This window comes from Lytechinus pictus, chromosome 4 (genome assembly GCF_037042905.1).
Source record: "Lytechinus pictus isolate F3 Inbred chromosome 4, Lp3.0, whole genome shotgun sequence".
In the NCBI taxonomy this organism is placed as follows: domain Eukaryota; kingdom Metazoa; phylum Echinodermata; class Echinoidea; order Temnopleuroida; family Toxopneustidae; genus Lytechinus; species Lytechinus pictus.
Window position 1 is genome coordinate 25,137,232 of NC_087248.1, and position 21,921 is coordinate 25,159,152.

General features: G+C 35.1%; 1 protein-coding gene across 1 annotated transcript; it reads left to right on the top strand.

The window, feature by feature from the left end:
* Window positions 1-422: 422 nt before the first annotated feature.
* On the top strand, window positions 423-20,870 carry LOC129259263 (uncharacterized). The gene is made up of 6 exons (XM_064099000.1): window positions 423-2,599; window positions 4,761-4,924; window positions 7,954-8,219; window positions 8,669-10,239; window positions 14,676-14,846; window positions 20,116-20,870. The coding sequence occupies exons 1-6, from the start codon at window positions 1,811-1,813 to the stop codon at window positions 20,443-20,445; spliced, it is 3,291 nt and encodes a 1,096-aa protein (XP_063955070.1). The 5' UTR covers window positions 423-1,810; the 3' UTR covers window positions 20,446-20,870.
* Window positions 20,871-21,921: the final 1,051 nt, after the last annotated feature.

Here is a 21,921-nt window from a genome sequence, read left to right on the forward strand (position 1 = left end):
TTTAGCAAATCATTACAAAATTTAAAGTATACATTTTGGTGCATAAAATACAGGACAGCTGCTAGTATATGACATCACAGATCAAAAACTCGAACTTCTAATAACTTTCTAAATCTTTGATAGGTTTTCTGCAAACCTTCACCAATACATTTTTTCTGTTTACTTTAGAGTTAACCATTTGTGAGGGTGAATTTCCTCTTCAAAACAGGTCGATAGAATGGTACCTAAGAAACACCTATTAATTTAAATCCCTGATTTGCTATACATTTCAAAATTCATGAGGTAATCGTTACCATAGAAACTAGTTTAGCAACCTGATCTTCACTTGGACTAGCTGCAATGAGGTATTGCTCTGAAAAACTGAACACTAGTTTCTATCATTATATCATTTATATTAAACTATATACGTATCATATCAGTATCTATTCGGATCCATTATGATGTTGAAATGTAAAATTTTTCTTCATTACAGAAAGTTTTGCTATTTTTCTGTTATCCAAGTTATGCAAGTGGTTCAAAGAAACTCCGAAGTTTCAGCGTGATAATGGTAGCGACCATTGGTGTTTACATCAAAATTCGTTCAGCATGTATGTGATGAAGTGCTATTCTACTATACGTACTGGGCAAGATAAATCCTTTCATCGCTCACTAATTGAAGTCATTTCGGCATTAACACTTTTAAGTTTAATCATATCAGCGATAAAGTATAGACCTAAATGATGAAAAAAAATCAAATGATATCTAATCAGTTCGTAATACTCATTTCGTCTATAGGAGTCGAGTCAATGTTCATAATTATGACTGATATTAACCGGAAAGGCTCTGTCTTTTCCTCATTGATGTAGCATGTCATGATATTTACCTCTGTCATTTTTGCCTTTGCTATCATCACCTCTGCTTTTTTTTTACCTCTGCCAATTTTACCTTTTATCATTATTACCTTTGTCATTTTTATATCTGACACTTTTACCCCACCTTTGCCATATTCTCACCTTTGCCATTATTACCCGGTACCCAGCATACCACCTTCTCCGATCAGTCTGTCAGATCAACCATTATACCTAACATAATATGATCCGGAATTTGATCATGCCGGAAAAGACTTGTCGTGACGTCATGTCATCATGTATGTTTGTGGAGTGCCACCCTAACAGTCACAAGCCATGTTAATACAAGCGTTGGGAATATACAATGTAACAAAAAGACCACTTGGTGAAAATGATAATACAGTGCATAGTCAAATCACGAACATTTTAAATGTACCACTTGTGGTGTTGAGGATGATGGGTCGAAGGTCATTTACGGGTCAAAGGTCAGGTTTTTGTTCATTGAACAGACTTGGTATCCTTTCTTGATTTCTGCATCACTTGTGTTACACTTGATATAAACAATCCAGGTGTATGTTCACAGGGATGATAGGGTCAAAATATTATTTTTCATTTTTTTTATTTATTGCGAAATCATACGAGACTCGTGGCTTGCGAACCACCTTGTTTTAATTGGAATGCGAATTTATGATGTATACAACCTCGAAAAAAAAAGAAATCAACAGGCTCATATTACTGTAGTTTAGCTTTAAACCTGGTCTAAGTGTGGGGTAAAACTACGTAAAGCTATTATCAATGTTTGAGTGCCAAAATGCGATGACAAATGGATCATATAGTTATGGATAAGTGCGTCACATCTGTCTCCTCATAGTGGAACCCCAACTTTAGACCATGTTTTTTTTCAGAATTCTGACCACTATATTCGTATTTGAAAAATATACTTTTAAAGTTTGTCCTGATTGTTTTAATGCATTAATAAATCGATGCGTCAACTATTTATCAATGTTACGTTCTCTGCTTATGCCACGCAGTGTCCTGATGTCACCATGCCTGTATCTCTCAGTGTCTGGCGTGTCAGGATTGGCACGTATCTCAGGAGGTATCGCAATGATCCAAAGAAAGAAACTGAACAATCTGAAGAAAATGACAATGTCAGTAGACAGAATCCGTCTTCCAATGTTTCTTCAAGAGGTGAAAAGAGCAAAATTGTTAGTAAGTCCTGTCAACAACACTTGTCTTCTTCTGTAGACCTGAAAACGGCCAAAAATAAATCTCCAAGTGACATGAAAAAGGATGATGTGTGTTCGGAGACTCTGTCGACCTCGGCCATTCCTGATTGTGACACCGCCAACGGATCTCCGTGTGATACCAGAAACCTCCGTAATATCACTCAACATGCTCAGCACGGATCTTTGAAGGGTGCTGATGATCGTACTCTATCAACTGGTTCAACAGAGAAGGAATCCATTCCCGTCTCTGATCCTTTTGACACCAAGGCTCCAGAGCCTTGTGACCTAGACGAGTTGGACATGAGATATATAACCATTAATGGCGCATCACCTGCTAGCCTCTGCAAATCAACTCAAATAAGTGAACCAGACCAACATGTTGGCACATCGGAGTCATACTCACAGGTAGCTAGTTCTCAGGACGAGGGCAAGCATGACGAGAAAGAGACATCGAATCCCTTACTGTCGGGGATACTTGGCCTATCTTCGCCTAGTATTAATCTAGATACGTCTGGCAACACTGAGCTCACATCGTGTACGAGGGTATGTATGATATATATATATATATATATATATATATATATATGTATATATATATATGTATATATATATATATATATATGTATAAATGTGATCAATCTTGGCGATGTACGTGTACGGGTCTCATTCATAATTATATTTGAGATCAATAGTATGGAGAGGGCCGTAGCAAGGCCAATACCCGTCCTCATCAAGCTTTCGGGCACATGCCCTTCATCATGATCTAACCCAATATATAAAATACAAAATATAGGCCTACTAATAACAATGGTAAATACAAGGCAATGCAATATCTAACGGAGATAAGTAATTATAGTCCATAAATAATAGTCAATTATACATGCAAGGTAACGGTAAGTCAATATGTACGAAGTATAGAATGTAGTTACCGTAGGGTCCGTGAGTCAATCCTTCTTTCCAAGGACGATCAAGGCATGGAATACTCTCCCTCCCAACAAAATAAATGCCTCTTCTCCAAAAGCCTTCCGCCTGAGACTGGCGGAAGGCCAGAGCTAAATCAGATGGGACATTTTACTTGCACCTGTACATATTTTGCACTGCACACCTAAACCTGGCCATACACACATGCCAAATAAACCATCTGCAAGAATCTTCAATCCTGAAGGAGGCAGATTTAACCTGAAGAAGAAGAAGTAGGGTCCGTATATACATACATACTGTATAAATGCGTTTCTCTCTTTAGAACCATCTTTTTCTCACTAAGAATATTTATGAATACACCGTTAGCAGGATATTAACAAAAAACGTAAATAAACGTTTGCCTCGCAAAAAAAATGTAACCATTTTTATATTAACGTAACGAGAATATCTATAAATAATACAAAACATAGGGTGTTTGACGATTATGTTGGCTTAAGAATTATTTTCTATGTAATGTACATTGTAAAATTCTAAAGCATGTTGACATCTGGACACTGTATAGAGTTTTTCGATAAAATCAACGTTTAATTAGGCAGAAGCACCTTTCGAGCAAATATCTATGTATGTATATATATATATATATAAACATGTTTATATATACAAATTTATCAAATTATAATAAATTTATATAAAAATTCATATAAAATTATAATAAATTTAAAGGGATGGTTTAAGCTGGAAATATTAATATCTCAATAAATAGAGTATCAAAGTCGCAAAGCAAAATGCGGAAAATTTTATCAAAATCGGATTACAAATAACAAAGTTATTGAATTTTGAAGATTTGCATTATTCCGGCGAAACACTTGTAGGCATGTCTTTATGAATATTCTATAGGTGGGCTGATAATGTCATATCCCCACTTGTTCTTTTGTATTTTATGATATGAAATTACGTTAATTCAAAATGTTTTTTTCTAAGAACTGAAGCAATGTGATTGACATCTGATTAAGTGCGATTCGTCATTTATTGCCGCAAATTATCTCTATTATAATGGCAACAATCATTTATACATGCATGAACAAAAGTGAAATATTCATGATTTCATGTAATAACATAAGAAAAAAAAAGGAAAGTGGAAATGTGACATCATCAGCCCACCTAATGAATATTCACGACGATTTGCATATAACTGTTTCACAAAATATTGATAAACTTTAAAATTCAATAACTTCATTATTATTTTGTTATCTGATTTTGATGGAATTTTCAGCATTTTGCTCTGTGAATTTTACTCTATTTATTTAGATATAAATATTTTTCAGCCCGGTCCCTCACTTTAATGTTACAATGTTTTGATAATTTTGGACATGTTAAGTATGTTTACACCGCTTGAACAAAATTAGTCCACCTCCTGGACTGTTGTTATTTTGCACGATACGACTACCGAACACATAACACACTACATCCCCATAACACGCATACACATGCACACCCCCTGAATATTCACATGAAACATTTTTTTTTTCGGGGAAAGTGAATCAGTGGGTTAGATGAATTACTGGGGGTAAGTGAATCAGTGGAGGGCGTGTGTGTGTTGGTTATGTGTGCGCGCGGGGGTACGGTCCGATATGGTTTGCCAAATCAATAAAAACCGTCCAGGACGTGGACTAGAACAAAATAAGTCGGAAGGATGTACATTTTATAAGACTATATTACAGTGTGTACGATAATCTGTTTATTTGAAAGGTCTTTCTGTCACATGTCCCTCTCTTCGTTTTAGGAGATCGCAGAGTTTCATGGAACACCAATCTCTCCAGTCAGCAGATCACGTTCACCCAGCGGTGGAGCAGATGAAACACAAATGAATTCATTCTCTTCTGGTATGACCAACGTGCTCCTCCTGAGGTCCGGTGACGTGGAGCAAAATCCTGGTCCAAATACCGAGTAAGAAAATTGAAATAATTCATCATCATCATCACCATCATCATAATTATTATTACCATTATTACTATACTAATATATTGTACATTAATACGGCCTATTAAATGTATATTATACCATTATGTGTCAGTGTTGTAGTCAAGACTCAAACCTCCAAGGCAAAGGCCAAGAATTTAATACCCAAGGCCAAGGCCAAGGCCTGAAAACCTCAAGGCTAAGGCCAAGGCATTTCAAACTTTCGATATATGGAACAATGAGCCAACAATGGATAGGCGGCAGACATGGCACACAGGGCAAAATTAATAGAAGGTGGGAGCGAGTGAGCGAGCAAAAAATTTGACCTTTGTACAAGTAAAACAAAAATAATTTCCTGATAGAGTTAGACATAATATCAAAGTAACAACACTTTTTTTTCTAGGCGATTTATATTGCAATAATTATTATTACCGCGGTCATCTGTTCCTGGCATGCCCATTCCCAACGTATGTCTTTCTCCACTCCCTGAGACAGAGGCGGCAGAACGGGGGGGGGGGGGGTGCAAAGCCAAAAAGGGCACTTAAATGTCAACATGGGCATTTTGGTGCAAACATATATTTTCAAAATGAGATTATAATCTGTGTGAAGTAGTTGTGTGTTTTAGTTGAGCAAAGCTTTTTTTAAGTGATTTCTAACTGATAAGATGGATATTTTTATTTAGGCATTACTTTTGTGCGAGAAAGCACAGCGAAGAAAAAATATGAAAAAAATAAATTCTAAAATTGTTGAAATAGATTTTTGGTCAATTATGGCGCTAATCGCTGTTATAGGGGCATCCTTGCGAAACGCTGCCAGGGCGAATCACGAGCTCAAATTTCTGGACATTTCGTGTTAAATAAACAAGTGGAATGTATCTGGCGGTCTCACCCGCATCACGTGATTCAATATAGCAGCAGTGCTGACATTGAAAACTACTATAAATTAATTATTAAAAAAAAAAGCACTATTCATATAATTATTCAATACTACGTTCATTGATATTTGACCTTGATCATGTGACCTAGAACTTGTCAGTGATACTTGATTACCCCTATATCCACATTTTATACACTATATCTATAAACTTAGAAAGTTATGACAGGAATGACCGCAATCTAATAATTACCTCTAAAATGGCCAAAGTTCAATGACCTTTGAGTTTCGTCATGTGACCTGAAACTCGCTTGAGATTTTCAGTGATACTTGATGACTCTTATGTCCAAGTTTAATGAATCAGATCCATAGGCTTTTGAAGTTATGATGTTAATTCAACAGATACTCCCATTATGGCCAAAGTTCATTGACCTTTGACTTTGGTCATGTGACCTGAAATTTGCACAGGATGTTCAGTGATACGTGATTACTCGTATGTCCAAGTTTTATGAACTAGACCAATAGACTTTTAAAGTTATGACGGTAATTCAACAAATACCCCCAACTTTGCCAAAGTTCATTGACCTTAAATGACATTTGACCTTTAATCATGTGATCTGTAACTTGCACAGGATGTTCAGTAATACCTGATTAACCTTATATCCACGCTTCATGAACTTAGTTCATATACTTACTAAGTTATGATGATATTTCAAAAATTAACCTTAGGTTAAGATTTTGATGTTGATTCTCCCAACATGGTCTAAGTTCATTGTCCCCAAATGACCTTTGACCTTGGTCATGTGACCTGAAACTAAGGCAGATGTTCAGTCATATGTGATTAACCTTATGGCCAATTTTTACGAACTAGGTCCATATAACTTCTAAGTTATGCTGTCATTTCAAAAACTTAAACTTCGGTTAAGATTTGGTGTTGACGCCGCCGCTGCCGTCGCCGGAAAAGCGGCGCCCACAGTCTCACTCTGCTTCGCAGGTGAGACAAAAAATGAAAATTAAATATTCCGAGCTGTTTTTGTAATCGTGAAAAAGATGTGTATCTCACTGCAGAATTAACGCGAGCGCGAAGCGCGAGCTTATCTTTTATAATATACTGACCAGAAAAGGAAGCAAGGACTGCATTAAGTGACTCATAAATATGATACATATAGCTTACCAATCAAAATGCGAGCCAAAGTTTTTGGCTCATCATGCCAATCTTTTCAGAATATCATTAGGACTTAAAACATTCTTGTCGGCCAACGAAAATAATAGAAGGAAAATCCTAATGGAATATAAATCAACCTTGTTACCATTCTTTAGAGATAGCTTTTTTTTTTAAGTATGAAAATTTATATCAAAATCGCAGTAACATCTGTCAGTATTATTCCTGCCATCAAATCACTATAATCTTTGTCGTAATATTACTATCATCATTATTATTAATATTGTCACATTCTTAGTCATCATTACAACACATTACCAATAAATAATGTTTAGATTTTATCACTGCAGCTGTTTTCTTTGTTACATATGTGATGTTAATTCTTGATAATGGTGATAATGATGGCTCTGCAATTATACTTACTACTACTGCTGCTACTGCCGACTGGTAGTATTGACCATTACTGTCATTAAATATACAGATCAATCGAAACATTTATAATTACATAGAAAGTACAAAATACAAAATGCCCTGAAAATGCCTTAAAAGTTCAAGGCTCAAAATTCTCAAGGCTAAGGCCAAGCCTCTGAAAAAGTAGGCATTAAGGCGCATTAAGGCAAAGGCCGAGCACCAAGGCATTACAACACTGTTATGAGTACAGTAAGGGACGATCAAAATATTATAAAGTCTCTTTAGCCTTACGACGGGGTGTTAGACCAATCGCCGGTTCGCAATATTTTCATGACGGTTTGAATCCATAAGTATATCGACAGAGTACCGTATATCAAGTGGCTATGATCATTTTTCCAATCTGCAAGGCCAGCTATAGTATATTTTCTTTTAAATTTCATCTCTGAGAAATGCCAAACCTAACAGTATTTATGTGAAATACTTCTGTTTTAATAAGATATACACATTTTCCCTTGAAAGTATTGAACGAACTTCTCTCTTACTCTCTCTTGTGTTTTTGTATGTGGTTTAGCCCTGGGAATCTAACTGAGTTCGAACTCCATCTCCTTGCTGACGGTATGGATCCATCAGACTTCAGGAAGGTTGGACTAGCTTTAGGATTCACTGAGGCTCAACTAAGTCGATTCAAGGAAGACAACATTGGCAACATAATGCAAGCTATCTATAAGATGCTTTGTGAATGGCTGAAGACAGTACTACAAGATGAAGCGAGGGAGATACTATCCAACAAGTTAAAAGAAATCAATCTCGTACAGTTGGCCGATTGCGTACAGAAAGGTGATTACCATCACCAATAGAGAAAAACATTGTAATGGTGACTTGATAAAGATAGTAATAACAGGGATCACTTTAACAGTGATGGTGGTCATCCTAATAGTGATAATGATATACAAGATTAATTAATATTTAAATAATAATAATCAATAAAAATAATAAAATAATGCCTAAGATGTATCAATGATTAATCTTAAAACATAATAATCACAATAGATCACAATAGGCTGAAGTTATTCCTTGTCATTCACAATGTTGAAACATCAAATAACTCGGAAATGAGCATATTATTTCCAAAATATACTGACCCCCTAAGAAAAAAAAAATTCAAACGACATAACATATCGATTACAAGTCCATTGTATGTATCGCAACATTACAAAGACATTCATATTCAGTTGAATTGCATTACTTTGGACTTTAGAGACATGCTATTTTCTATCTCATCACAGGTCAGGTTGGTGATCACATACCCTCAATGACAGAAGAGGAAATTCAACAGGTCATCAACGCGGTCAAAGAATATTCGTCCATTCATCACTGTCAGATTCCAGCTGATCCACTGAACAGATCCCTTTTATTTCAATTAGACCGGATCTTCACCAACTTAACGTTGATGGAAGAGGATAAGGGAACAACCCATAAGGCACTGCTACTCTACGCTGACCTCCTCAAGACCAAGGTTAACGGGATTCTTCCTAAACGTTTGCTAGTTGAAGGTGAAGGGGGTGTGGGGAAGACAACTCTTTGTGCAAAGATTGTTTGGGACTGGATTCGTGCATCCGACTACCAAGATTACAAACTGGTCCTTCTCGTCCTGCTTCGTGAAGCAAAGAATATGACTATTGGAGAGATTATAAAGTCTTACCTCCCAGACGACATTAAGGTTACAGTCATGCAGCTAAACAAGTATGTCTTCTCACATCAGAAAGAAGTATTTCTTGTTCTGGACGGCCTAGACGAGCTAGCTGGTGATCTTAACAGCTGTCATCAAATCGCCCTTATCATCCTCAATCGGCTGTTCAAGTCAGGGAAAGTACTAATTACATCAAGACGATGGAGATCAGATGAGATACGGAAGATTACAGAGCTTAGAAAGCTGTATGCTTTCATAGCCGTGGAAGGTTTCTCTGATGAAAATCTCTCTACCTACGTCACCAAGTTCTTCCATCCAGACAAAACTCCAGCTGAGGAGTTGACCCAATTCATATCAAACAACGATGTGATCAGAGAGAACATGGCTCCATACCCCATATACACAGCTATGCTGTGTATCATGTGGAAAGAATTCGATGGCGAACGTCGCATAGCAATGTCGAAATTACAAACATTTTCTCGGCTCATTAATGAGATGGTCCAATTCTTGGTCGATCATTATCTCTCAAAGCTCAGTCTGACGTCAAGAGACGAGGAATGGCATGTTCAGCGTGCAGACATACTTCTCCATCTATCAAACATCGGTTGTCTTGCCTTCAAGGGCCTCATGGAAAGACGACTGGTGTTCACCGAACAAGAGTTCAAGAGCTGGCCAGGGTGTGTAAACACAGGTTGTCAAGTTGGAGTACTCACTAAACACAAACCTATCCTTAAGAGGAGACACCAAAGATACACTACACATCCCACATACTTATCTGTGCAGTTCCCCCATAAGCTGTTTCAGGAGTATCTATCAGGGATGTATCTGGCATCTCTTCACAACTCAAACAGAAGCGAGTACGATAGGTTGATGAAGGATATAGGACATGCACGTGAATTCCGGGAGCTTCTGTACTTCACTTCGGCCCAACAGAAGGAGGTTGGATTGGATATCATAACTCGTCTCATAGCATCAACGTCAACACTATCAATGGGATATGAAGATGACTACATTGTCGATGTAGCATATGAGAGTCAAGACCAAACAGTGGCCAGAGCTGTGGCAGATCGTCTCTCGACTTCATCCAGCAACAGACTTACGATCAGGAAGAATATGCAGGCCCACACGGTATCAGGACATATCTTCATCTTGAATCATCGTAAAGTGGTAAATAATTTCAACAAAAAGTACACACCGAAGATATAATTTGTAAAAGCCTAGATATTATTTTTTTCTTATTTCTATTTTCTACCCGCAATATAAAAAACAAACGAGACCAAAGAGTACTGCTCCTCAAAAACATGAAACATCCAAAGAACATTCCTCGGCTCAATTTCACTGTTATTTATTTTTATATCTGTCACAAAATACACCCCTTGTAAAAGAAATCAAATGACGCAAAAATAATAATGTAATTTCATATATTTGATAAATTTATTAGATAACTATTTAAAAACAAACAAAACGTAGAAAGAAGGAAAAAGTGTTATAAAAAATGTATGTACATATATTTTGTTTTGTTGTTCTTAAACGTACAAGAATGAAGCCTCGGGTATGCAGATATGACTCAAATGTAATCAGGAGCGGATCCAGTTTTCGGCAATAGGAGGAGGGGGGGCGAAAAAAATTACCCATATTTTCCCCTATCGGCCGCTCAAAGTTGATTTTTATTTTTATTAGTTTCTTTGAAGGGGTAGTCATAACAGTCACCTGTTCGCTTTATTCTCAGAAAATATAAATAAATAATAATCTCATATAAACTCCTCAAAAAAGTTTGGAAATCTTATTTTCATCGATAGTCCCTCCTCGTTTTTTGTAAATATCGATATCCAATTAACATAAAAAATACATTATTTCATTTTCTTTAAAACGATACCCTACATGATATGATTATGGTTCACATGGAGGTGCAGTGGCTTGAAATGTGGGGCAAGGTCAAAATTCAAAAGTTGCAAAATGACACAATATTGAAAGTCACTGTCCTTTTTTCAATGGTAATGAGTGAGTTACCCGGCGGTTTCTTTTGAGTTTGATCGAGAATCCCTCACCTGTTTAGTAAATATCAATTTGTAATTAATATCAATGAATAGATCATTTAACTCTCTTTAAAACGATGCCCTATATAATATGATTAGAGTTCACAAGGAGGTGCAGTGCCTTGAAATGTGGGGCAAGGTCAAATTCAAAAGTTGCAAAATGACACAATATGAAAGTCACTGTTCTTTTTTTCATGGTAATGAGTGAGTTTCTCAGCGGTTTCTTTTAATTGTTTTCATGCACCTTAACTTTAACATGGAATCAAACACACCTCTGCACAAGCAAACACATAACAAACAAACATGCATGGGTATTTCAAACAACGACACAAACCATGTTATCTCATATAACCATCACTACAGACATGACAGAAGCAGGGGCTAGGTTTGAATGGATTTTCATGTCTACTGACACAGACAAAAGAACCATGTTCTGTATTGACACTCCATGACTATTTCTACTCGTTTTGCAGCTTTTCAATTCAGACCTCATCCAACACTTTTGAATCCTGCTCTTTTCGTGATGGCATGATCATAACAAGCATTATATCATCTGAAAGAGAATTAAATGATCTTTTGAATGATGTCAAATATGCATTGTGTGAAATTGGAATCCGGAAGAAATAATGGCCAAACTCAGATTTCCAAACTTTTTTTGAGGGGTTTTATAAGCCTACATGTAATTGAATTTTACGAGCGCAAAGCGCGAGCAAATTTTCAAGGAAATTTCATTTATTTTGTCCTGACAATTTAATATTTTCAGCAACGATTGTGATCGTGAACAAGATGTGTATGTACCTTAATAATCACTGCGAGCACGAATCGCGAGCAGAAATTTTTCATATCCGTTCTTGCCTGATGGGAAAACAGACCTACTACTGTTTGCAGTTACCATTGAAAGCGATACATATTTCAATCAAATAATGCGAGCGTGAAGAGCGAGTTGAAAATTTTTGACATTTCGACCTAAAAATTTGACATTCTAAGCACTTTTGTCATCACAAACAGGATAGGTATACAAATAAACATTTAGAATTAGACCTAAAAATGTGACACACTATTCAGGTTTCGGAAATCACAAAAAGGATGACTTATCTTCCTACAATACTAATGCGAGCACGAAGCGCGAGAAGAAATTTTTTGATATTCTGATGTGAAAGAGGGGACCGTTTTATCAATATTTTTGTCTGACAAGTTGTCAGATCTGACATCTCTCCTTGATTCTGATTGGCTGAGAGACACTGTTACTATAGTAACTGTCGGATAAAAAGGGACTTGCCGGATAAAACGTCCGACAAGTCCCTTCATGAAACGCTCCCCAGGATATTTCAAGCACATTTTGAATAAAGAACAAACTGCGTATCAATTGTGTGCGCATGTTTTTTAGATTTAGACCTAGAATCTGGGAATTCGAAATGTCTTTATTATGAAAAGCAATAATGCGCGAGCGCGAGCTGAAAAAAAACATTATGGCGATCTTAAAAGAGTAAATCTTAACACTATTTCAAGCATCGTAGGAAAATCGTGAAGTGGATATGTATCGTATTTCACAAATGATGCAAACGCAAAGTGCGAGCTAATTTTATTTAAATTATTTTTTAGACCAAGCACACGGGGAAATTGCAAGTATATTGTTTTTTTTCATCATATGAAAATTACCATTTTCCTATTCCTCTTCCTAAGCGCAAGATGAAACTTGTCGATATTGATATTTCATTTTGAAAAAAGGGACAATTTTATTAGTAGTAATTAATGAAACTGTTGTCTTATTAGTATCAAACTAATATTAATGAGAGCTAGAAATATGTTGATATTAAGGCCTGAAAACCGGAAATTTTAGGCATTTTAAAGATATTGTTTTACGGCCTGCTTGTGCGCATATGGTAATCCTCAAGCTGTTGATGGAATGCAGGAGACCAATGTCTTGATGCACGTGCAGTTGCGGTAGCGTGGTTTGCTTACAACTTTGGGGATCGGGCCGGCTGTTACGAGGCAGTAAATTAAACATGGATATGCTAGCTCCTTTGTATTTTTTTCTGTTTTCAGCGTTTCTCTCAAGTTAAAAGGACATTTTTGGGGGGTTGCCAAACAATGCACTACTTTGTGAACAAATCACAAATAATTCAAATATTCATGAGGAGAATAAATTGTAGGGCCTATCACCAAAAGTGATTACAATTGAGAAAACTTGGTATAATCTTTTTTTTCCTTAAATATTTGGTAGACCTTCTGTGTTGTAGTATTGACAGATAAATTGACAAACTTAAAAGTATTTTTACTCTGAATATGATCAATACAACTTAATCAACAGTGAACATGATATTAATAATGGCCCCTTTGGATGAGCAACATTATCGGATTGTGAGTAAATATTTTTGCTAGACTGGGAACTTAAAAATTGTCTAAAATAAAACACACCATCCCGTCGAGACAAAGAGTTACGGATGCTCTAATTTAAATCATGTAGGTGTTGCTATGTGTGTCAAGCAAGTAGTGGAGAGTAGTTACTGACTGTGAATGGATGGAGTATTTAGGGATTGCTATATTTGTACTTTGTTAAAAAAAGACGAGGCTAATAACGGATGAGTGTATGATTTAATCAAAACGTTTCTTGCAATTAGGGCCCATGTCCATTCTTATGCAAAATGGCCCCAAACCTAGGGATGATGAGAATAATAAAATACTAGTAATCAACAATACAGGTTCGTTGCTAGGTTGTCAAAATTTGCGTTTTACGTATCCCATGGCACGACTTAATAATCAGAAGAACTGGGAAATAAAACAGAAAAGATTTTTGATTTACTACATGTCATAAATTGGATTTACGATATCGGTTAAGGAAAGTTTCAATCATCTCGAAGTTAATATGTCTAAGGATTTTTAAATAGCAAAGTTAAGTGACTGCGTCGTAATGTTGAAAATATGAAGAATGCTCGTTTTCTCTCAAGCATGTCTGGAAATAAATTGTTCATTCGTCAATTTAAATGATCGAATCTTGAAAAAGCACTGACCAACCCAAATAGTATCACAACAGCATGGAGTTCTTAGATTTAGATTTATCTATTTCCGTTCAACATTTTTTTTTCAAAATATAATCAAAGTAAAAATACATATTCAATATAATCGATAATACAGACAAATCAATGAAATTTCGTAACAAATGTTGAATATAAATTAAACAAAACTACAATATGTTGCAATAATTTTATATATGATAAAATAGAAATGTTTCTGATCTTACTTCCAGTTTTTTGGTAAACTCAGCCATGAAATAATAATTATCAAGCTTATCCGTTGACATAATATGACGAAGCAAACCTTTCAAGTCTATTATTATTGTCGTTATTGTTATTATCACCATTATTATTTCTATAATACGGCCTTTCTGGCCACTTTCATTTTGGTGTATATTTCATTCACATTGGATTGGTATATATTTATGAATGACATAAAACGAATTATATAGATTGGACGATATTTGATATTAAACTAACAGATGAAACTGATGTTTGGTTGTCTCCACATACTATGAATTGATCTTTTTCTCATAAATACTGTGCATACTAGGAAAAACTGGTAATTGAAAAGCCATGTGGACGGACTGCTTCAGAGGACCTGGCTGAATTCATGTGCTCCTCAAACACCCTGAGCTCTGTGACGATCCGTATCCTTAGACACCGAGGGGACATGGATGATGTGTTCTACTCGGTGCTTGCTCGGAACGCCACTGATACAAAGGTACGTTTAACGATGATTTTTTTTTCCATATAACATATCCGAGTAATATAATGTTAATTAAAGTCATTTTGTAATTAATATGTTTTGGTAATATATAATTATATATCATGACCAGGAATGGTGGTAATCACCACTGCGTCTATCTGCATGACATAAATGGAGAACATTACTGGTGAATGTTAATTGCTATTTACTATCAAAAGTATTACAATCCTCTCGCTCAGGATACTGAAGGTATTTCGGTGATTTTACGTTATTTCGCATTCATTTCCCCCCTCACACTCTCCCTTCTCCCACCCTTTCCCTCTATTCACATGATATGATTAGTTTGGCTTCTGTCCCTCCCTGTTTCTATTGTCTCTATTAGACTGTTTCTCTCTGTCTCTATTCTCGCTCTTTTTTTTTCTTGTGCAGTTCTTAATCTGTGTACTTGTTGTGTTTTGTCCGCTGTTGTATGATTTGTTAAATGTCCCGGTCTTGCATCATGCTGTCATTCTTTTATTTATTTTATAGTTTTTTTATATATCTTGTCCTTGTAACGTTCCTTTGTTTTATTTGTGTAACGTTTTTTTCAGTGTTGGCCCTTTTATGTGTAGAAGTCAAATCATGGTGATATCTACCCTCATTTTCCTGATATCAGAGAGAATATAAAAAATAAACATTATCGATACAATTAAAAGTCATTCATATTTGACAGAATATAAATAAAATGTGATGATTTGTTATACATATTCATTTCTGTATCAATGTATCACTTATTCATTGAAGGTAGCTTTCAACAACAAGGTTTGCCTTCCAGTAGGTTTCAATTTGATACCATTCTCTGTTGGAATATCAAATGAAATAAATTATTGATCAACCAATTAATTCATTGATATAAAAACTGTCATTGCCTGGCTTTGGCCATAAAGCTATAAAAACAGTATGACTGTAACATATAAACCTGATAGTTCAGAAAATAATTACAATTTTACGCCATTTCATTTTATCATTTCATACGCTTGTTTAAAATCTTGGTCGACGGTCGTAGATTAAAAGAAAAAATATATAATTTTGTCCTTCTTTTCAAAATTCAATTTGTTCATTTATTAGTTTTTTTTTTTCAATATAACCGCTTAAATTGTTTATTCATTGGTTTGTTTTTAATTTGCTTATTCATTATAAATTGATGGGAGGGGGGATGTGCCCCCAAACAATGTCGTAATGGTTGTTGTGTTTTTATTTTCTGTCTTGGACTTTTCGCCTTGCATTGCTTCGTTTATATAATTTCCTACATAGTTAAAGGAATAAATGAACTCTAACTTTCGTACATCAAACAACTACAGCACTGACTACAGTACGTAAAAAAACAAGTTTGCACTTAGAAATAGTTGTTTGAAATGATATATAACACCCTGAATCTTCTTCCACATTTAATGATCGATACAAATCTCTTTAAGCAAATGACGATATAACTGTCAAAAAGTTTTCCGCGTGAGTGAGCACTACTTACTTTTGAAAAGTTCATAAAAATGGTTTGCGCAGAAATTTGAAATGATTATATAAATACGAGTAGACGATAATAATGAAGAACACATGGAGTTTAGCTAGGTACATGCAGATTGTTTGAAGATATATCTTTGATTTTAACGTGTTTTCTTACCCAAAACACTTCATAGAGCGCAATTGCGCCCCAAGCCCCACATACCAAGGCCATCATGATGATCTGCTTTACACACAGCTGTGATGCACATGGAATGATTTTGGCTTGATTTATACGTTAATTATTGTCAAGCTTGGGGAAAGTGTAAAGAAATTTTAACCCCCCTTTTTTAGAAAAAAAAGCTTGGGAAAAAATGCTGGGGTGTGTGAAATAAACTTTTGAGTTATGTCCTCAAATCTGACTGGCACAAAAAAGGTAAAGGTTGTGCTTACTTAGGATTAAACTTGGCTGGCAAAAGACGTTACAAACTGATTAAATGTTTATGTTTTATTTCAATTGGCTAAAAATTCCAAATACAGAGGAGTTTGTTTTCGCCTTATTTCCTTGACAGCGTGCATTTCTGCGCAAACCGGTTTCTGCGAGCTTTAAAAAATGGACAGTGCTTACTGAGGTGTAACATTCTTTCAAAATGTTTATTTTCATTTGATAGATGAGACCCAAACTCAAGAAGTATGTGCAAAAAAAAATATATCCCCAAGTTGTATAGTTTTCAATTCCCAGAACTTTTTCAAAGTTAAACGTTTCATAGTCAAATAATCAAACGCATTAAATTGACGAATGTTCGGTGTGATTTCCGAACATTCTAAATGGTAATTTTAGTTTCGAAAGTTCTGTATTCATATAAACTTTAAACACTATACTTCGTGCACAATCAACTGTTTAATATCCCCTTAGATATAAAAAAAAAGGGTTTCTGGTATACCTGTATATTTGATTTCTTCCCATATCTTTAGGGTAAAGAATTAAGTGGCACACTTCTTTGATGAGGAAAAACAAACAAATCTTTAAGATGTTAAAAACCAGAATGTATCCGTAGAAAAATAATAATGTAGAAAATAAAAATCAGCAATAACTTCGTTCATGCAGCACATTTTTCGATTAAACATGTCACATTCTGTCCCTGGATCATTCCGTCCCTGAATACTATTTATATTATTGGTAGATATCTTCAGGGAATGGTTACTTAAATTGTTTATTGAAACCTAAATTTTTTATTGACCTAAATTGTAGAAACCTTTGTTTCCTTTTCCTTTGTTGAAAAGTGTGAAGATATGTGCCTCTTCAATATTGTTCTAACAAACAAGGACAATACAAATAATGACAAACGTGTCCCTCTAGTAATGTGCATAATGCTTTAATACTGCATTGAAAAAGTAAACTATGAATATGGAAGTGCCATTCGAATTGTTTCATCAAATCTATTCGGAGCATGTCTCTTTTTTTTATCAAAAAAGCAATTTGAGCATGTTTGTACCTTCGAATGAAATCGAAATTGAAATGAATATGACTAATATTACTATTTTGTTTTGTTTATTATTATCATGTATTATGCAAGGTTTTACTTTGTTATTTATTGTGTATATTTTAAATGTTTTTTTTTTAATCTGTATAGACAGGGCCCCTTGGCAGAACAATACTCGATATTGAAAGGGCTACCCTGTATAAAGAAGACCTAATAAATAAATAAAGAAAGAAAATGACCGATTAGGGAAACCTGTTTAATCTGACCCTTCATTATCGTTGTACTTTGCGCTGAATGCAATATATAGATAAAGCAAACTCAGACAAAGAGCGCAATTTTATTATATAACCAGACCGGGAATAACGAAGATTGCATTATATTTGATGAAACAGTTTGAGGCATGTCTTCAATGAATATGCAAACAAACATGATAAAAACGTTCATTTTAAATCCCCACTTATCATTTTTCGTTGTTTGAAACTACATTTATCAAATACTGTCAACCGCGAATGAACACAATTTAATTTGTGTACAGCACCGATGTAATTCTGAGATAAATACTATTGCAACTGATTATATACAGCATCCACGTGCTTTTGTTTGTTTTTGTTTTTAATCTTTGCCACAACTTTGTTCATCTTTCTGGCCCAATCTTCTCTCTGTATGTTATACAATGTATCTATATCTCCTTTTAATTACCCTTTCCCTTTACTCACCTTTTCTCTGTCTGTCTGCTTTTGCCGTCTCTATCCTTTCCCACCTGGCTTTCGACTAATAGGAATACCGGTGTTGTTTCACACTTCTCTGGTGTGGACATAATATAGATTCCGGGCTGGTGTTACTTGTTACTCTTTTCCCCTGTTGACAAGTACGTAAATAATAGAAACAAACGATGATAGAACAAATAACGACAGACGCGTCCGTCTAGTAATGAACATAATGTCTAAAATATTACGTTCAAATAATAAACTATGAACCTGAAGGTGCCATTGGAATATTATTTTTTGATCAAATATATTTGGAGGATGTTTCTTCTAATTTAAAACAAGCGATTTGAATATCCTTGTACCTTCAAATGTAATCGGCATTTAAATGAATATGACGTATTACCTAACTGGCTCACAATAAGGATAACCTGTATGTTCTATTCCTTTATTAAGGCCATGTTTCATGCTGAACGCAATATAATTTGAATTGATAAAGCAAACTCAGACAAATAACATATTGTTAATTTGATTGAAATTACATGGAATAACAAAGATTGCATTACGTTTGGTGAAAGAAACAGCTCAATACATGTCTTCATGAATATGCAATGACAATGATGAGGACACTTATGAAGTTATTTCACTCATTATGTTTTTTTTTATTGTATTAAATTGTATTGATTCAAGTATTGTCAACCGTTGATGAACAAAATACTTTTTACAACACTGGTGTAATGTGTAAGATAAACATTTTTTTGCAACCAATTTCATTACAAGGAGACATATCCACATTTTTTCAATTTCGAAATGTTAGGATATCATGTCATAACAAACAAAAACTGAGAACTGAAATCATCAGAACAACTATTGTATACTGTATTCATGGCAGCGTATTTGACTGTTTTCGCAAAATAATGTTATTTTTTGACATTCAATAATTTAATTATACATCAATTCTTGCTGAAATTTACCGCTTTTGGTCAGTAAAATTTCACGTTATCTAGATATAATTATTTTCTACCCGGGTTACCCTTTAAACTGCTTGAGAATACATTCACACTGGCAAAGGCATATAAGATGAGACAAGGGTAGAAAGGATGGTACCCTAACGATTGCCACAGCTGATATAGAACTATGCATATAGATATATACAAAAAATATAAATTTATAAAAAGGCATGATATGGGCCGAAAAATCCATTATTCTTTCGAGATAAATATGACCTTAGATGACTTTTTCATAGTCTTTTTTTTTAATCAGATTTCGAATATTTTGTATAAAGAATGCAAAACACCCGAATCACCATGCGGATTTAATAAATGACGCATCTACATGTAACCACCGACCATAATTTTCATTTAAGAAAAAAAGGGCAAATTGTTAGCCTTTGATTAGATAAACAATAACATGATTAAGAATAATTTTCTTTTCATTCTTAGTTGTTAGAGAAAATTACTGCGATTTTCATAACATTATGTGATCGACGAAGATTAATTTCCAATGATTCAATGATCAAGGTCTGCTCATTTAACCGAATGTAGAATAGAGTTAATTTGCTCAATCAGACCCTTGTTTGATGTATTTTTTTATTTCAACATTCTGTCACTACTATTCCAGATTGAGCGTCTTGATATCAAATTCTTTGAACTCAGACAACGTCAGTCTGCATCACGTGATCTCGCTCAGTTCATTTCTAAGATGCCTCATCTCAGGGAACTTTACCTCGGTAGTCAACACTGCAGTTCTTCATTTCATGACGAGTTCTATTCAACGGTATCATCCTTAGCATCGTCTGCAAAGGTATCTTTTCAGTTTCTTATTTTCGTTTTCTTCATGTTTCAAAGCATTTTATTCCCGTTAGTGCAATATGAAGTGATGGGGATATTCACTTTCTTAAACAAAAATTTGTATAATGATATATACCAGAGGAATGATATATCATTATAGTTTGAAAATTGTGTATAGGCATAAAGCGCTTGGTCCAATTTGTATTATATTATTATTCCGTTGAACATTCTTAATTATTATCATAATTTAATTATAATCCGTTATTTATTCCAGGGAACCGAGATCAGCAGACATTGCTTCGAAGTGGATTCCCTTTTCTTTTACGTCTTTTATTAGGTGGTCTGTCATTAAGATGACAGATCACCTATTATATTCGTCAGAATTTTCTTTATTTTTATTGCCAAATCTTTGTCCACCTCTATCTCAAAATCGGGCATGTCAATTTCCTTGATTTTCATGTCATGTATGGGCATCATTATGGACATGGGAATGGAAACTTTTCAAGGTTATCAAATCTTGATGACGTCATCTAGGCGCCATTTTGTAAAATTAAATGATTGATCATATCATCGCAACTAATCATCAAAAATCATCCATATTTGCATCATATCAAGTTCAGGTGACAGGTCATCAGGACATATCATCAGAGGTCATGCAAAGGTCACGACGCGCACGTACGCGCGCGTCAAAATTTTAAATTTCCCCAAATCGACCGTGGTCAAGTTTGGGTACGTTTCTGGTCATTTTGAGCATGTCAAGAATTTGCGCGCGCACAGGTATGCGTGCGCGTTCTTGCACCTACCATCGTTATGCATCTTCGAGTCATCATTTCTTTCATGTCTTTCCATTGTTCATTATCTTCTGATTAATTTGATACCTCATTCAGCCTCTTACGACCAATAATACGGGAATGCGCGTCCATTCAAATTTGCATTACGCGCGCGTAAATGGGCTAAAATATGCCTATATAAAATTCACTGTAGCTCTTCAGGGAGTCCGTTGACCCCAATTTTTCTTTTCATATTCGAATAGAGTATGAATAGGAGATATGATTTCATGCCACATTTGACTCTTAATTACATCGTGACGTCATCAAAATGGCGTCGGAACTAAGAACAAGTGTTTTCTGTTTCATGATGTCACCACAGTCATTTAAATTGATTTTAATTCCGTAAATCTTGGTCTGTTCTCGCCAAATTTTCAATATGTTTTAGCTTAGAATGTATCCTTTAGACAATATCTCCACTGTTTCATTTTAAAGCTTGTACTATTCTCAAAACTAGAATTTGTAGAGTTTTGTCATCATGCCAATTTGGAATTGCAAGAATGTACATTCAATGTCAAGTTGACAATATGTTTCCTATTTTGCTCTCTGTGCTTGTCGAACACACTGTGGCCGAATGGATAACACACCTGACTGGTATACCAGGGTTCGGTGGTTCAAACCTCGCTGGACCCCCTTTTTTTTTTTTTTTTTTTTTTTGGTCCTTTTTAGGTGGTCTGTCATTAAGATGACAGATCACCTATTATATTCGTCAGAATTTTCTTTATTTTTATTGCCAAATCTTTGTCCACCTCTATCTCAAAATCGGGCATGTCAATTTCCTTGATTTTCATGTCATGTATGGGCATCAT

Bases quoted from the DNA above. Each gene is read 5' to 3' on its own strand.
- LOC129259263 (XM_064099000.1), top strand. From the start codon at position 1,811: ATGCGTCAACTATTTATCAATGTTACGTTCTCTGCTTATGCCACGCAG. The intron at 2,600-4,760 runs GTATGTATGATA...TCTTCGTTTTAG, and splicing joins AGCTCACATCGTGTACGAGG to GAGATCGCAGAGTTTCATGG. The intron at 8,220-8,668 runs GTGATTACCATC...ATCTCATCACAG, and splicing joins GGCCGATTGCGTACAGAAAG to GTCAGGTTGGTGATCACATA.